The sequence below is a fragment of the Gobius niger genome (genome assembly GCF_951799975.1).
Source record: "Gobius niger genome assembly, chromosome: 19".
In the NCBI taxonomy this organism is placed as follows: Eukaryota; Metazoa; Chordata; class Actinopteri; order Gobiiformes; family Gobiidae; genus Gobius; species Gobius niger.
In genome coordinates this window covers 16617927-16635387 of record NC_136870.1, presented here as the reverse complement: position 1 = coordinate 16635387, position 17461 = coordinate 16617927, and the positions used below count along the sequence as shown (strand labels likewise).

Genomic DNA, 17461 nt, shown 5'->3' with positions numbered 1-17461 from the left:
GTAATGCTCTTTTTTACGTTACCAGGCGGTGGCGCTTGATTGACAGATGGGAACGAATAATAATTTTTTTTCATAACCTAAGGCCATCTCCTGTGATTGGCTTGCCAGCTGACATCTCCAAACCTCACACCCCACCAGCAGCCCGCCCTGTCGCTCGCCCCCCCCTCTCCCCTCCTTTAATATTGGGCCTGTGGATGAGGCATCCTGAGGGAGAAAAAAGTAGGGAGAGAGAGAGAAAAAGATATCTACCTTAGGGAAGAACCTCACAGAGAGGGAGGGAAGGAGAGGACGGGTAGGAGCGTGTGCATTTATTCTGTTAACTACCAGGGAAGCACACACACTAATCTGGCCCGAGGAGAGGCGACACGGGACTTTTTGGTCAATAATATTTAAAATATTTTTTTCCGAAAATCAACAATCAAGCTTTCTGGAAACTGTTTTGACTTGACTGACCTGCTGGAAGTTCTATGTATTGATCCGTTGGCCTTGACACATTTGCGAAGGCTTGCCTGATGGATTTGAACCTGATTGGATATTTGATGTGTGTGTGGTTGTCCAGCTCACGGGTGCTTGGAGGCTATCCCATTTGGTGGTGAGTACAATTCCTACCACCTAGCATCACAACCTACAGCCACAAAAACAAAAAATGTGTTTTTGGTCAAAAGATTATTCCTGAGAGAGGCAGAGTGTGCATTTTCAGTACTGCGCGGAAAAATGTTCTACGACCCGGTCCAAAGAATCTTAACCTCAAACTAGTATGACGGAAAAGGCTCGCCGTTCTTTCCCTCACTCTATGTGCAGGTCTATTTATCTTATTAGAATATTTTGGGACGCAAAGTGGTTGAATTTTACCAAAGAAAGAAGAACATTACACTTAAATTAAGTTATCAACAAATGGCTTTAAAAAGTGTGTGTCACCTGTCCTGCAAAACTTGATAAACCTTTTAAAACAAGTTTGGTCAGACTGCAACTCAAGACAAACCACTTACATTTTATGACAGATTTTGTGCATAGTATACTACAGTTGTATATCCAACAGAGATAATTGTTTTCTTTAATGTTTTAGATAAATCAACTCTAACATTAGCACTGCCCGAAGTGCAAAAACAAACCACTGTTAAATCCGCTTTTGTTTTGTCTGTATCGTGTGTACTCTGAGGCCGCTGGGCCTCAAACATTGACATCAATATCAATTGCTTCTTTTTGTTCTGTATCACTTGATACAGTTGAATGTTTGACATTTAATAGTCAGGTCAACACGTTAACATATATTGTCAACAAATCGTTTTAAATAGCTATATTTCCCAAAAATAAGAAAATGCCTGGGTTTACGGTAGCACTACACACAACCCCCTCTTTGGTTTGGTTAAGCGACAATGTTTGGGTGCCGCTGGCATTTAAATCTTCTTTAATTATGTCATTTTCGGCACAAGAAAGTGAGATGTTTATTCCATTATATACTGCCATGTCCAGTAGACCTCATTACTCCTGGTTGTCTGTTGAAACATAAAGCTTTTATTTTGTAGTTATTTGTGTGGGCGTATGACAAAGCTCTTCTGGCTAACAGCACAATACTTGTCAGAGCTACTGCACTTTTAGTAGCCCAAGTAGCATGCGGTCCCACTGGTGCTGTCCAAACCGCGAGCATCTTCTGGTTTCATTTACTGAGCCGGCAACTGCCAAACAGCCAGGCCACAGGGCTGAAGTGTTAATGGCAAAGACTTTTCACCCCTGGCCAGAGCAAGATGCATCAGACACAGTGACAAAGAGAGTGGGATTCGGTCCCTGAGAATTACCTGCAGCTGTTCAGTAGAAGCAGCTAACATGACACTGGTGTAATGTTCAGACGTTAACAATGCGCGCTTGCTTTGATATGAAGTGTAAGGAGCTTCTCGGAGGCTGGAGAGATGAAAAGCCGAACCGTTGCTCCAGGAGGCAAAGAGGCAGCAGAAGAGTGTGTATCAAACGGCTCCGTCAGTGGCATCACCCCGTGGTGTCACGAGGAGAAGCGTCAAAGGAGAAGGGTGCAGAGTTTCAGCCAGAGCAAGCCCCTCTCACTCAGCTTATTTTCTCAGGGGCGATGACTCGGCCATAAATTCTCCAGCCAAGGTGGGATGGGTTGGAGGGAAAAGAGGTTTTGACTGCTTTATGCCTGGCAGCCTCGCAGTTACAAGACAGGGTGTTGAAAACAAAACACAACATAAATAACCCAACTGATATGCACATATGTATAGACTTAGATGAAGTGTAGTCGAGAGGCAGAGAAGCTAATGAGGTGTGCGTAAAAAAGTCATACAATGCGCTATATTGCCCTGTTCAAATGCAAGAATGCAGAAGAATAGAAAAGGTGCAAAATAGATTAGTCATCACTATTTGCTGCCGACACTTTGAAGACAAGTTCATCGACGAAGATGATTGTATGGACATGCAGTTGTCTTGAAGGTGCAGGCTTGTCCACCTGAGATGCACATATTGTTCTTGTCTAATCTAGACATGCACAATACCTTATTGTTATCGCAAAAATCACAAAAATGCAAAGCAACTTCAAAATGTGCAAATGTCTATAGATACTTCTTTGTTGTTGGTTTGACACAAATCGCTGAAAACTATATTATGTACCATTTTTAGTTTTAAATTGAATGGTACTGTGTTGAAAAGATGCAGTAAGATATTCCAATAATATTGGTCAATTCTTTTCCACATGTAGCCGTTTTTAGTGGCAATTTGAATTTAAGAAGCTTTAAATCAAGAATTAGTTATTCATTGAAAAGCAAATTGTATTGTTCAGTTGTGTCACTATTAGCCAAAGCAAAATGCCGGATCAAACTGCCGTATAAGAAACCCATCTATGAAGGTTCACCGAATCTGCTCAGGACAGATATTACCAATTAAACACAAGCGGCTTAAAATGGGTTTTAGGTCCATCTCTGGGTCTCAGGAATGTCATTATCTCACAGTGACACCCCTCCCTCTCCAGCTCCAATCCAATCTTCAACCCCAAACGCCTGCTATTGGCAAAGGGATCACCTAAATGATTCTTAGCATGAGAAAATCCTCCATGTGCTGCAGCTCTGTGTGAAAAAGATCAAGGATGTTCAGCCATTCTTCTCCACAGTGTGCGAAAGGTAAAAAAAAAAAGAAAAAAAGAAAAAAAAAAAAAAAGGAAAGTCTAGAGAAAAGCCATTCTCAAGAAAAGTTAAGTATTATGAATGGTTGAATACAACGATGGGGCGAGGGTCAAAGGCAATTTAGACCTAATCAAGAAGAGTTGAAAAGTCTTCCAACAGTTAATAAAAGTAGTGTGGGTATAAAATGCTTTTGAGTGGTTTTGAATTCATACTGTTCAGTCGGCGACCACATTAAAAATCAAATAATTATGGCCTTTCCTTTTATGATTCACAAACAAAGACGGGATAGACCACAGCTCACACAACAAACAAAGGCAAAACAATTTCCTGTCACTGCCACAGAATTGGCTGACGATTAAAAAGCCCCATGAGGATAATTGCGATTTCAATTGAATTTTGTTTATACACTTAAAAAGGGACTAGGCGGAGTTTAAAAATGTTAAAATGATGTATTTTCCTCCCTGTACATGTTCTGGCAATGTCCTAATATGCAGAATGAGCTCAGACTTATTCACCACAACTGCCTCTAAAATCCTGCACTGTTACTCTAAAACTTGTTACTTGTTCGGGTCCAAAGTTCCGTCATGCACAAGCTTAATATAGAAACTGTAGTTACACGTAAGACCTGAGGTGGCGGTAGCGAGTATAAAAATGACAACTTTCATCTAGTCCCTTTAAATGACTGAAAATGCAATAAATCACTATAAAAATCAAGAAATGCAAAGTGGGCAACTTCAAGATGTCTATAGAAGCAAATGTCAATAAAGGTTTTGTTATGAACAAGGTAGAAGTGAAACCGGTGAGTGGTTCAGAGTACGGCAAAGAATGGCATTTCAAAGCAGTGAAGTCCAATCTTCTCCCACCATCAAAGGGCAGCCAATGCACTCTTGTAGGAAATGACAAAGTCTCCCAGTGCACAGCTATTAGCAGCACTAAAACACAGGTCAGAACAGTTCCTCAAAGGGAACACCAAAAAATGGCCAGTGGCAAAGAGATCATTAGGACACGAAGGGAAACACAGAAACAGATTATTTAAGGTCTTCATTACCAGCCTGTTGTTACAGAGGTTAATTATTAGCACCGTGTGGTTTCTCTGACACATAAGGTCATCCACAAAAATGTTGCGCTTGCACCTGTGGATACTAAATGAGGTGGGTGAAAAAAATGTGAAAATTCCAAGTTTGAAAACAAGGGCATGTAACAAAGAAAAATACAGCCTTCGTGCTTGACAAAAACATAAAAAGTCAACACTAAAAACCTTAATGAGTAAATGCATGACATTTATTTTTTCTAAGCTGAGACTTACTGTAACAACCGAGCTTAGTGTGATTACCTGTATGAGAAATAGATGTGGCCAGGAAAACGCATTCAACTAAGTCCATCAAATGTGAAGCTTCACACCCAAGTGTAAGCAGATTTAACTACACTGAAAGCATGTTTTGAGGTTAGAGAAGATCCTATGCTTATGTTATTACAGTATACTTATAAATGTGTAGTTTTGTATCGGCACAAGGGCAGTGACTCGATATTGAAGGCTAAATATATTGGCTAAAACTGATTCTTCACATTTCTTTACACAAGCTGAAGCAGCGGTGAGATCCTCAGACAGACTTTCTGTCTATGACGACAAGAAAACTCAGGGCAGTGCTTATTCTGACAGGTTCACAGGTTTGAACACTATTCTGCCCTCCAATTTGCATCAGTATCTGACCGCAGGTACTGTCCCAACTTAGCGCTCATTCTCCAAAGAGGTGCAGAAGGGATTACAAACAAGGAAGAACAGAAAGAACAGGTTGGAACATTTTTCAGTGGTCCTGTCATTTTTTATCTGATCAGCCAGAAGCTGTTGGACTACAAATCAAAAGTGTGCCAGAGAAAAGTTGAAGACAACAGCACACAGACAGGAGTTTAGCATTCCTCCCCCCTCAAAAGTCCCATCCTCAGGCAAAGCTGGCAACTTTTCTTGGCCCACTTTCATGTCTCTATCTCTCAGTGGCCGCACTTGTGGGATGTCTAGATAGGATTTTGATGACAATGTTTCCTGTATATATCATTCCCTGCCATGTGATTTACACTTGGGCTTCCCGCAGGCAAATTTGAGAATATGGATTGAGGCGTCAACATATAGAGGTAAAATAAAGGTGCACTGGAGTTTCACTTGAGCAAAGTTCTTTTACATTGCTAAAGCAATAGCAGGGAGAGGGCATTCCTCACCTTAGGCACAAACCCTGTATAATCTAACATTTATTATAATATGATAAATAAGCATGTCAGGTTTCTTTAGTAAGGGATGCAGCAGCAGTTTAAAGGAAACCTGGCAGTTGTCTTTATTTTCATTTTCATGTTATGACACTTGCTTACATTTCTTTTTACCTTTTCTTTAATACTTTATATAGAATGTGATACTTTCTAAAGTTCACATGTAGTTGTTGTGATTTCTGAATTAAAATTAAGAGAGAATATGAATAGGCAGATGGTTAATGAAAAAATTGATTGGCCCGCTGGGTCTACAACTAGACGAACTGGGTTCGAATCCCGGACCAGTTTGTGTAGGACCAGTTTGCACGTCCTCCCGTGTGTCTGCGTAGGTTTCTTCCGGGTGCTCAGCACTAACCCTCCTGATCTATATAATGAAAAAGTACTTTACCTTTATCTTAAGAAGTAAAACTTTAAATATACTGCCATTTTAAGGACATTAGAAGCTGTCATGTTCCAAACATGGGCATTGATTTTCATAACTACAGCGCTACAGGAAACAAGGAAGGGACAAACAAGGAGGTATCTGGGCAAGACTCACAGCTAAGCCATACATGCCTTATATTCCTACTATTGTTCTGGCTAATGGACGTTCACTGGACAACAAAACAGATTAACTGATACGCTCTTCCCAGAAGATGGTGAAAGACTGTTGTGGGGAGGAGGAAGCTGCACAGGAGGAAGAGGAATTAGGAGGTGGATGAGCTGACCAGTTCAGGACACCACGCTCTGAAACAGGGACAAACCCAGGAGGTGGTGCACTGTTTCAGAGGATCAGAGGACAACACTGAAGGCAGCCAGCCAGGTTGGCCCACAGTGGTGGCGCGGCTCAGTCACAGCGGCTCAGGACTAACACCTGAACACAATTTAATTGTACGGTTGTACAATGACGAATATAGATCTTACTCTTATTTAATGTTGCTGCAGGTGATAAATGCAAAAGAAGCACAAGAGTCCCTGCCTCTGCAGACCCTGGACATGGCCTTCAAACTTTTTCTACAGGCCATCAGGCTCAAGGCACTGAGGTCAAAGGTCACATTCTACTCCACAGATTCAGAGGTCACCTGGTGCGTTCAGAGCCTCTGGACACGAGGAGCTGTCTCATAGAGGCTCCCAGGACAAAAGGCCGTACACTCAGTGATGCAATTGACCTCACAACAGCGGAAACATGTTTCTGACAGGACATGTTGCACACTTGTACACATGCAGGTACCAAAGTCAGAGTCTCCCAGGGTGAGTGTTTGTGTTTACCGTCTGGCTGAAGCATATTCCACAGGTAAAATAGGCATGCAGAGGAATGCCTTTGTTTCCGCTGCAACAGTTCAATGTTTTGCAGTGGTCCAACTTTCACACATCAGTATGGTTTAGAAAACTACCATTGTTGAGCCCGGGGGCCAATTGGGGCCCCATACCAACATGTCCAGGCACGCACCTGCCAAACCCTGCAGTTTGTGGAGCTGAGCTGCGCCTCATCCCCTGCAGCGGATTCCCCCGGCACTGCCTCTGTGGAGGTCTGAGTCTGTGCTGCTCTAGGTTCAGACACGCTGCTGTGGCTTCCCAGAAGAGAGGCAAATGGGGCTGGATCAGCACAGCCCATGTGGTCTCCATGTGTGCATCTGTTTGCATGATACGCCTCATAACCATGTTTGGGTTTACTCCCACATTAGTACACCTCAGTAAAAAGACAAGCCGTTCTTGTCATCTTTACATATGCACTAAGTGAGGCACATCCCATGCACACCAAACAAAAAGGCTGGCAGATCCCTGTCTGTGGTCTGAGCATACTAAGGCCACCACAACATCTCATGCGGTTAGCAAACTGATCCCATCAAAAATCCCTAAGTCTGTACTTAAGCCGCTATGTTAGTGATGCAGGGAAGATGTCCTCAATAGAACCTAAATGTAATCTTACACACGCTCCATGTTTTTATGCATTTAAAAGGTACAAGAAATGTATGACATTCACATCATCTATGCGTGTCCATACCGTGACTGAGAAATGAATGGGCAGTAACCAAGCAGGCAGACATTGTAATTAAGTCCTTAGTCACTCCGTCAGCAGACAGAATGAAGTCAGCAACACTTGAACTCAGTGATGTTGAGGAATGAGCTAATGTGCATTGAATTAACTCATGACATGAGGAGATAAAGATTGATGTACACTGTCAAATCACTAACTACTAAATCACTAACAAGCCAACATTAAACAATAAACAAGGCTATGATTTACAGAAGCAGTATATTTGTAGGTGTCATGACAGAATAAGAAATGTTATCAGTACAATTAAGAGCCAACTCTCCCACCGATTTGAAATGCAAAACTGGCTACACCGACTTTCTCATCCTACAAAAACTTGACGTCATTGTCCAAGTGCGTAATCTTTACCTGCAAGGTTGTTGTAACAATGCTCACCTGGGACAAAATAAACAATGCATGGAAGAGGAGAGTGCTGAAGGTAGGAGGGGGCAGGGCCTTGGTGGTTGCCACATGGCGAAAGCAGAAAGGCACAAGCTGTGAATCTATCTGAGGGGGGATTTTTCCAACATGACTTCAATGGCTTGACTTTTGTCTTGGGGTGGGGTTTTGCGCTACAATCATCTGTCAGAAGCAGTGGCTGCTGTGATTGGGTTGCGCCCTGCGGGGGTCTTGAGGTCATCTTGAGTAGCACTCTGATCTGATCAACATCAACCAACAGGGTGGTCACTGGAGAAGAGTCCAGTTTGTGTAAAATCAAACGTGAAAACGTGTCACATAATCAATCGGTCCAGTACATGACAGGTTAAACATTGGTGGTGGAAATTCAAGCAGGACAAAGTTATGATTCCATTTGCATCTATAAACGCAGACGCTCCTTTAAGAAGTGTGGTTTTGTTTGAGCTTGTCATCACAAAAACATGTTAAAACATGGGTAGAGCAAACATTTTTCTCATCATCAAGGTGATTAAAATTAACAACTTGAGTGAAACTATAATGATTTCTGGCATAAATACTGAGTATGTCTCACTGAAGTGAATAATCTCTGCTTAGAAACATCTGCATCAGCTTTTTGGTAAAGCATCACATGTGCTACTGTTTGTTGTCCAGTAGTAACAGCTGCAACTGTGAAAACAGCAGGATCCTCAAGAAAACCTTAAACCTTAACTATTTTCATCCTGGTAAAGGAGGTTTCTCCAAACCATGAACCAAAAGCATTGTTAGATTAACAGGAAAAAGCATAACTCTCACTGAACACTGGTATCAGTGCACTATATACTTCATATTTCATGTTGTCACTCCTCTGACTTTCTGTTTATCACAGGTCCCTTGCTCTTGGACAGCAGTACTCGTCACTGGGCTCACAACCCATTCTGTGCGGCTCTATCCCTGGCCTGGTGCCTAAGCAGTTGCGCTTCTGTCGCAACTACATTGAGATCATGCCCAGCGTCGCTGAAGGCGTCAAACTGGGCATCCAGGAATGTCAGCACCAGTTCAGAGGTCGCAGGTGGAACTGCACCACCATCAAGGACAACTTGGCCATATTTGGCCCAGTGCTCGATAAAGGTACACACTCAAGTACAAATATACACGTTCAATGATTGTACTTAGCCGATACTTCTACATAATGTTGCACAGCCTACATGGACTGCTTTTTCACCTGAGGGATCAGCAGTGCTTGTTCTCTTAGCTTCTGCTGACAAACGGCTAACCTGGGCAATTACAATAATATACACCTTTTGCAAAGCCTGCACTGAGGAATGAGCCCAGGAACAGGCACTGACAAAATTATGCCTCTTCCATCCATCTTTACCCCCGTGTCACATTTGTCTTTGACTTTGTGACTTCTGCTGCTCCGTCGTTTTTCCCAACCATGTTTACATACTCAAACATGAAAGGAAACCCGCACTGCAAATCTATCAGTAAAACCTGACAAGTGCAGCTGATATACTGAAGACATTAATCAGACTCCAAACATGCAGAATAGTCCCTGCTGACACACTACGTGACAATAGGACAGGAAGCACACCAACTAAACAGCCATGCTTTGTGACTTGCATTTGCTAATTATAAAGATCGATGTTCGTGTGTTGAGCGGCGCTGCTGATTGGAAAGAAATGACTGTGTGTCAGAGGGGAAGGAATCTGTGCAAAAATATAGGCAGCATGAGCAGTCCAAGCTCCTCAGTCAAATAAAAGGGAGAGAGGAGACCAAATGAGATTACAGCCAACAGAAAAGGGCTGGGGGCTCCGTTCAACCCCTACTGTGCATGAAGACCAGTGCGCGCCTCACACAGTCCAGCTCCCACGGATGCCCCATTCACACGCCCTTTTGACTCTGTCATGAAAATAGGCTGAAAGGGGATCGCGGCAGCTCCCGGACAAGCCGTGGTGTCATTTTGGGATGTGGATGAAGGAAGAGCAGACTCGGGAGGAGAATCATTTGAGTCGTGATGAATGGTCTGTCTGGTTAGCACCAGCACAGCGACAGAGCTCCCGGCGGAGCCACCTTGAGCAGTGGAGCTTCCGCAGTGGGATCCTACAGTGGGTGCTGGTGCATGGGACCTGGCCGCGGGTGGTAGTGGAGAGGGGGTTAGGGAGTTTAGGGAATGCCAGCTCTGGGCAGAAAGGGGTTGTGGGGGCGCGAGTCGCTGGGCCTTTTGTGCGGATAATACAGTGTGACACAAGGGAAACAAAGGGGGATTGATGGGCCCAGCAGGTAGCAGGAGCAGCGCTAGCCTTGGCTATCCTCCAGAGCTCTAGGGGCCCAGAGCTCACAGGCCCCTGTTGTGGAGGGCCCGACCAGATTTACCAGAGGGACCCGGGAAGTCCGATCTGAGCAAGAGTGAACACAACCCACAGTGGAGTTCAATCAACACTGTGCACTTTCTTATTATATAGTTATTCAAGAGCAGTAGGATTCATGTCATGTCAGCATGTTATGTGGTACTTGTGCTTACAACACAAACATTTGAGTTACCCAACTTACCATTACTCTACCTGCTCCAAGAGCAAGGATTTTTAGCAATTATGAATGAAGAAATGAAAGTCACACATTATCAATGTGCATTATCGGTATGGCATTATGATTTACTGACTTTGTTATGTGAATTGTATTATTTGGTATTTTCCAATATGCACTTTAACTTTATTGCTGTGTTCTTGTAATACACGAGAAAGTGGTTTGTTTATGTTGGTTTATTTGAGCCTGATCCTCAGATAAAAGTTCAGTTAAGAGCTTTCATTGCAGAACCTCGTAATTTGTTTAATTATTTACTGTTGATAACAGACCTCTGTATCGTGCATTATGATCGCAGTTGTTTTTCTAATAACATCATGAACATGATATTGGGGGCACATGTCCCACATTGTTTAATGACAAATCGGATGATGTACATATTCAGCTACCCAACCTCTCCTTTGAGCTAAAGTTGAAGTCATTATTAATTAAATAATTCATTAAATAAAACCTTTAGCCTTGAATATACATATCTACCTTAGTAAATAGCTACAAACATCGCTCACTGTATTGTCCTGCAGCAAAAATGTAACCTCTGGCTGACACTTCTCAGCTTGATGAAAACAACTTAGTATGCAGACATTCTGAACGCAGCAAAACATCTATAGCTACAGGCTAAATATTATTACTCTTTTGTCTGCGGTTTAAAAAGTGCAAACCATTTGCTTCCTTCCCTAAATTACCAATGATCTCCGGCTATTTTACCATATGGTCTGGTTTCTTCTTTGCATTCATTCATTCATGATTGCACATAAAGGTGGGGTAATTTAGTTTACCACATATATGTTATGCAATTCCTGGAAACAACACACATTTTTACTGCAACTTTGCAAGTGCATAATGCTTGTTATGAGTGAATATGATGATGCATCAAGTGTGCTCTACTGTGAAACAATGGTGTCTGGTTACATAATAAGCTGCTGCCTTCAAAAGAGGTGTATATCTCCATACCTGGACGTCAGAAAGAAACCAGCCAACATGCTGCTAAGGCCCTGGGGTTTGCGTCGGGACGGTGGGCGGGGGCTCTGTGACAATCCTGAAACACTATCCAGATGCAAAGCAGCACACCTCAGGGATGACAGGAGGTCAAATAGATCCCACTGAGCATGAGACGCTCACATCGCAACAACAAAGAGCTGATGTCACTGCAGACGCCACTTTTGGCTCTTTCATGCGTCTTTGACTTGTGACAATCTAATATGGGACCTTTTGAGTCACAAATCTGTAAGGTATACTATAGTATCAGTGTCTCCCATAGGTGCAAGTCATGTAAATAGGGCAAATACCAGAGATGCAGTGCACTTTTCAAAGATGAAATATTGTGTTAAAAGGTTATAGCCCTGAGGTATCCCCCATCACTACTTTTGTCTGGAAGTTGGCAGCCATCACCATCGCTCTGTGTTGAACACAGCACTGACTTACCACTCTCCTTTTCTCTTTCTTCTTGTCTTCTTACATTTTCTCAGCAACAAGAGAGTCAGCCTTTGTCCATGCCATAGCCTCGGCCGGTGTTGCATTTGCCGTGACGCGGTCCTGCGCTGAGGGCACGTCTACTATGTGTGGCTGTGACTCCCATCACAAAGGACCACCGGGAGAAGGCTGGAAGTGGGGCGGCTGCAGCGAGGATGCAGAGTTCGGGGTCCTGGTGTCCCGGGAGTTTGCAGACGCGAGGGAGAACCGACCCGACGCTCGGTCAGCTATGAACAGACACAACAATGAAGCAGGACGAACGGTGAATATCTGTAGTCTTTAGAAAATTACACAAGTGGTAATCGATGACTGATTTGTAAGGCCTCAAAATGCTGCATGGTCATAAAACAAGAAGACAAAGCCCAATAAAGATATAGAAGAAAAAGAAAGGTAATTTTTATCAGACGGGGTATTTGACTCGTCCACACATTGCCCAATAATTCCCAACAAAAATGCAGACTCAATTACTTACCTATGCAACGTTGTCTCGCTGTGGCCCCATTCTTTGCGTCCCGACCGAAAATCCCCAGCCACTGCCTTTCACAAAGAAGAGAGTGGGGAGCGAATATCATGAAGTCAGTGGCGATTTAAAACATCAGTGGCTGCTGTCATCCATTCGGAGACAACAGGCTCTGCAGTCGCTGAGGGGCAACAAGATGAACCTTTGATCTGACACACGGGAGCTCTGAGGGACCACAGGAGCTGAACACTGTCAGAGACCGGCGCTTGCACCTCTACTCTCCCTATTCTCCGACACCACCTGGGCCTTTCATGAGCCACTCAGCCCCCGGGCGTTCGGGAGACGGGCTTGATGTTGGCATGACAAGCTCACTGTATGTATGATGTCACCGGGCGCACCTCTCCCCTCCTCAAACGTGGGCGCCACAGTCACCTGCCTCTTCATACGGTTGGGGGATTTCTGCGGCTAAATGTTGCGGCTGAATTTTTAAGCGCAACAAAATCACAACACAGAGCGAAACGACGCCCGGGGGCTGCACACTCATCATGGTGTGTGACTTCAGAGGAGTTAGCAGCGGCACTGGGTTCTTTCACAGCTGCATCACACGGGCTACAGCCAGTGGCACACAGTTGTTCTTGGCCTGAGCCGCGGGAGTTTAGTGGGCTTGTTAGTCCGTGTTACTGGATTTCCTGAAAGTTTCTCCAACCATAAAATTCCATTAGTTGGTGAGTGGCTTGGCTTCACCACACAACTAGAATAATATTTTTTTTTAAACTATTTTTTTGTTACTAAGAAGCAAAGCCATCTCTCAGTCGAAAATGTGAAAGGAACGGATGCAAATGAGTTAATGAGAAAAGGCAAAAAGGCTAAAAAATGGCACTTACAACTAAACTGACCTTGAGTTCCCTTAAGCTGCATCTTAGGACACTAATACGGACTGGATAAGGACAAGTGCTGGGATAGTGGAAGTAAAGGAGTCCCTTTGTGTTTCCGAGGTGGAGTTTTTGGATTAGAATCTGGCAACCTAAAGTGTGGGGCTTGTCCTGCTTTCTGACTGAATAACAGAGCTTTGTTAAAATTAAGTAATTTAATGTGAAAATTTACATTTTTGTTTGATTCTTCTCCCCAAACATTGCAGCATGTTTTTGTGCCATTGACAGTGTCTTCAGACAATCGATATATTTAGAATTTATTCGATTTAAATAGAAATATCACAATATATTTCACGATATAATTGACAATGGACAAATTACTTCAACATCCCAGCCTTTCGCCGATAGAGGGCGGGATGTGACATCATATCGCTAAGCATTATGGGATTAGCAGAAATTGTAAACTAATGGAGATTTTAAAAGTTAAAACACTGGAGGTATTGTTCACATTAAAACACTTGGACACCACAGTGTGTTAGATGTATTTACCAGCAGTAACTCGGCAGCTAACAGAGTTGCTCCACGGCTTTTTTCTCCACTTTTTTATACTGTTTTTAGCTAATGTTAGTCAATTGAAATGTCCTTTATTTTATTTATTTTTTACTGCATACTAATTTCCTCTCAAATATGATCTACTTTACATCCTTCCTTTCATTTTACTTTTTAAGCACCTGTCCCCCTGTTCTACAGTCAGTGTTTATGCTGCTCTGATGGAGCTGAGCGTAACATAAGTTAGGTGTCCACAACGATGTCAAAGAAATATCGCGATAACGATATGCGATGCGATATGGCCCCACCCCTAATGGAGACAATAATCTTCTTGGTAAATATGACAAAAAGAACCAACTTTATATCGTGTTAAAGGGGGGGTATTATGCAAAATGGACTTTTTCAAGCTTTACATCATGTTATTATGTCATTCTCTCATTAAAAACATGCCTGAAGTGTTGCCTTGGCACATTCACGTATTTTTGAGTAATCTGTAAAAACTCTGATGGCGGCCATTTTAGGGATAGGTTTGCCTGAGTCCTCCTAGGAACGCCCCCACCTCCTGGAGACGCCTCCGAGCTTTCGTCACCAGCCGAGTAACCAACCACTGCTCCTCAGCAGAACCCCCTCCCCACTGATGCCACAGACAGCGTGTGGAGGGGGCGTGTCTGAAAGGGTCAGAGGTTCTTAAAGAGACAGAGGCCTATTTCAAGACATTCACTACAGCCATTTTGAGAGAGCAATTTTATACAAGGCAGTTATTCTAATTTACTGCATTTACAGACCAACAGAACGTTTGGTCATCATTGTAGTGTGATATAGACTGGTGCTATGTGATTGAAAAAAGCATAACACCCCCTCTTTAAACGTTTTTGTCATTATGAATATCAGTTTAATTAATCTCTTAAGTAAGTAACGTTTTTAAACATTTACTAAAGAAATCGCACGTGCTGATTGATTAGTCAAATAATTTTCTGTAGCAAGCTAGCCCAAACTGTGCCTAACCAACCCATGTGATGCTCCAATATGGCTTGTACCTTACAATATTTTACTTGAATGAATGAAATGAGTTTTAAAGCTATAACATCTGTTTTTCCTCGTGTGTCGCAGACCATCCTGGACCACATGCACCTGCGCTGCAAGTGCCACGGCCTGTCCGGGAGCTGCGAGGTGAAGACGTGCTGGTGGGCGCAGCCGGACTTCCGCACGCTGGGGGACTACCTGAAGGACAAGTACGACAGCGCGTCGGAGATGATCGTGGAGAAGCACCGAGAGTCCCGGGGGTGGGTAGAGACGCTGCGGGTCAAATACAACTTCTTCAAACACCCGACTGAGCGTGACCTCGTCTATTACGAGGGGTCACCAAACTTCTGCGAGCCCAATTCGGAGACGGGCTCCTTCGGGACCAGGGACCGTGTGTGCAACGTGTCCTCGCACGGCATAGAGGGCTGCGACCTGCTGTGCTGTGGCCGGGGACACAACACCAGGACTGAGAAGCGCAAGGAGAAGTGTCACTGCATCTTCCACTGGTGCTGCTATGTCAGCTGTCAGGAGTGCGTGCGTGTTTATGACGTACACACGTGCAAGTGAGGCTGGCCTCTGTCTCAGACTCTTGGACTACCAGTGCTGCCCATCCAAAACTTTCATCCCCCCCCCTTTCTCCACCTCCTGCTTCCTCACCCCAAACACAAGAATATCAACACCAGCCAAAGGGGTCTTGGCACATAGTTGCTGGATACCTTTGTAAAAGCCCTGCACTAGAAATCATCATTTTCAAGGACTATTAGACCCCAAGATGACCTGATCATTACAGGAAGCAGTCACAATCCCACTTCCCCACACCCCTGTCCCATGTGCAGCATTAGGATCCCACTCTCCCCTTTTTGTCTTAATTTATTTCCTCCCCTCCTGGCCATTGTTTGTGGCACGTACTCACAACGCTTTTTTTTTTTTTTTTTTACCTGTGAGAATAATGCAGTAAAGGCATTCTGACTCTCTGCTTTTCTATTTAATTTTTTTTTTAAAAAGCATCTTCTAATTAACACCTCATTTCTCTGGACACGCTGGTCGCCTGGTTTGTCACTGTGTTGAAGCTGAATCAACATCCTCATCACGCCCCAGGAAAAGTTTCCACATTGCAACTACTGAACTACATCAGGCAGTCTCTCACAGCAGCTGTCTTTTTAAACTACTGATTCTAAAGTTTTGCCCCCGTTTTCTTCCTGACGGCTGTATCTCCTGCACCAGTCAACAGTGGATGCCTGGAAGATATGCTCCCGCCTGATTTTATAGCCTTGCATTTCTGAAATATTAGCAGTGGGCTGGGACTAACGGTATGCAGGAGGGGGCATGTGTGTGAACAAGCAAGCTCATTCCACTAAACATGTATTTGTATGCACTATCCAGCTACACAGAAGACGTCCAGGTAGTTCCTTCAAATTTGACTTCTGTTTAATTGTCTCTAAGCTAAACTACCTTCACTACCTGTCTGGCTGCAGCTCAAAGGAGCAAACAGCATTGTGTGGCTGTGTGGGGAATACAACCCATTTTTCCAAGCCCTGAAGCCCATCCAACGTTGTATACAGTACTGTGCAAAAGTTAAGAATTGTTTTCTTAAAGTAGGAGCCAAGTTAGTTGTCGACAGCGAGCGTGCCCTAACCTGGACACGTCTTGCATCGTGCAATAGCAAGTATAAAAAATTACACTAATCCCTTGGTCTTTAGTGGCTAACACTTTCAAGTATTTCCAACCTGTATCTCAAAGTGACATAGAATTAATTTAAAATAATTAGATTTGTACACAGATCTGAAGTAGCACAATGACTTATATTGTCAGAGATCCTCCACTGACCTTAAACAGAGAAAAAAAATAATAACATCTTCAATTATTAAACCACATTTTTCACACCTCTCAAAAACTTTGGCACGGTACTGTTTCCAACAATAAATCATCAAATTCAACGTGTGACGGCATGTGCACGCCAGAAGGCAGAGTACGTCTTGATAATTGTTTACATCTATCCTTCTCTCCAGATTTCTCCTCGGCGGGACATTCAAGGTCTTTGCACAAGACTGATTTATGAGGATGTATTCCTGTTATGAAACCCCAAAACACACTGGCTTTCTGTTTTTGGTGAGGAAAACGTCGAGAGAACCAATACGCTACAATTTGGTTAGTGTTGCGTCTTGCAAAGCCAACAAACGCCAGCCCATTTGTCTTCCTCTGGCTCTCTGAGTAAGATGAAAATGCTTAGAAGATCACAGAGAGAAGGCAATAGTGTGTTTACCCTGAATCAAAAGGCCCTGTTCTAATGGCTCCAAATGCAAATTGCTCCTGACTCAATGAAAGGTGGTTAACTTAATTGGGAAGCACGTGATTGGTGTGTACGAGTCAACTGCAAGAATGATCATGTGCCCAGGAGAGGAGAAATACACGAATGGATGGATAGATGATGGCAGGTTGGTCTTTTGCAGTTAATAGAATGAAGGTTTCCCACACAACATGCCCCAACAGACCCACGTGCTTTTACTTATAACTACATTCAAATGTTACTTGTCATTTCACACTGTCCCATTTGTTTGTCGCACGGCCTATCCGGACCGAGCATAGTGTGTTCAGTTTTTGCCCAACAAACCCCTAAAATCCTTGCTATATCCAAAGTTTTGTACAAATGTTTTAAAGTGAATAATTCCCTTTTTATTTTATAATCGTAAATGTTATGTTTTTATAAATA

General features: G+C 43.3%; 1 protein-coding gene across 1 annotated transcript; it reads left to right on the top strand.

Annotated features, from left to right (window-relative positions):
• Nucleotides 1–228: 228 nt before the first annotated feature.
• wnt3 (wingless-type MMTV integration site family, member 3) lies at nucleotides 229–15498 on the top strand. Its single transcript, XM_079577520.1, has 4 exons — nucleotides 229–592; nucleotides 8684–8925; nucleotides 11844–12109; nucleotides 14839–15498. The coding sequence occupies exons 1-4, from the start codon at nucleotides 513–515 to the stop codon at nucleotides 15316–15318; spliced, it is 1068 nt and encodes a 355-aa protein (XP_079433646.1). The 5' UTR covers nucleotides 229–512; the 3' UTR covers nucleotides 15319–15498.
• The last annotated feature ends 1963 nt before the right edge of the window (nucleotides 15499–17461 follow it).

Coding starts and splice junctions, on each gene's coding strand:
- wnt3 (XM_079577520.1), top strand. CDS start 513: ATGGATTTGAACCTGATTGGATATTTGATGTGTGTGTGGTTGTCCAGC. Junction 593..8,683: donor GGAGGCTATCCCATTTGGTG/GTGAGTACAATT, acceptor TGTTTATCACAG/GTCCCTTGCTCTTGGACAGC. Junction 12,110..14,838: donor ACAATGAAGCAGGACGAACG/GTGAATATCTGT, acceptor CGTGTGTCGCAG/ACCATCCTGGACCACATGCA.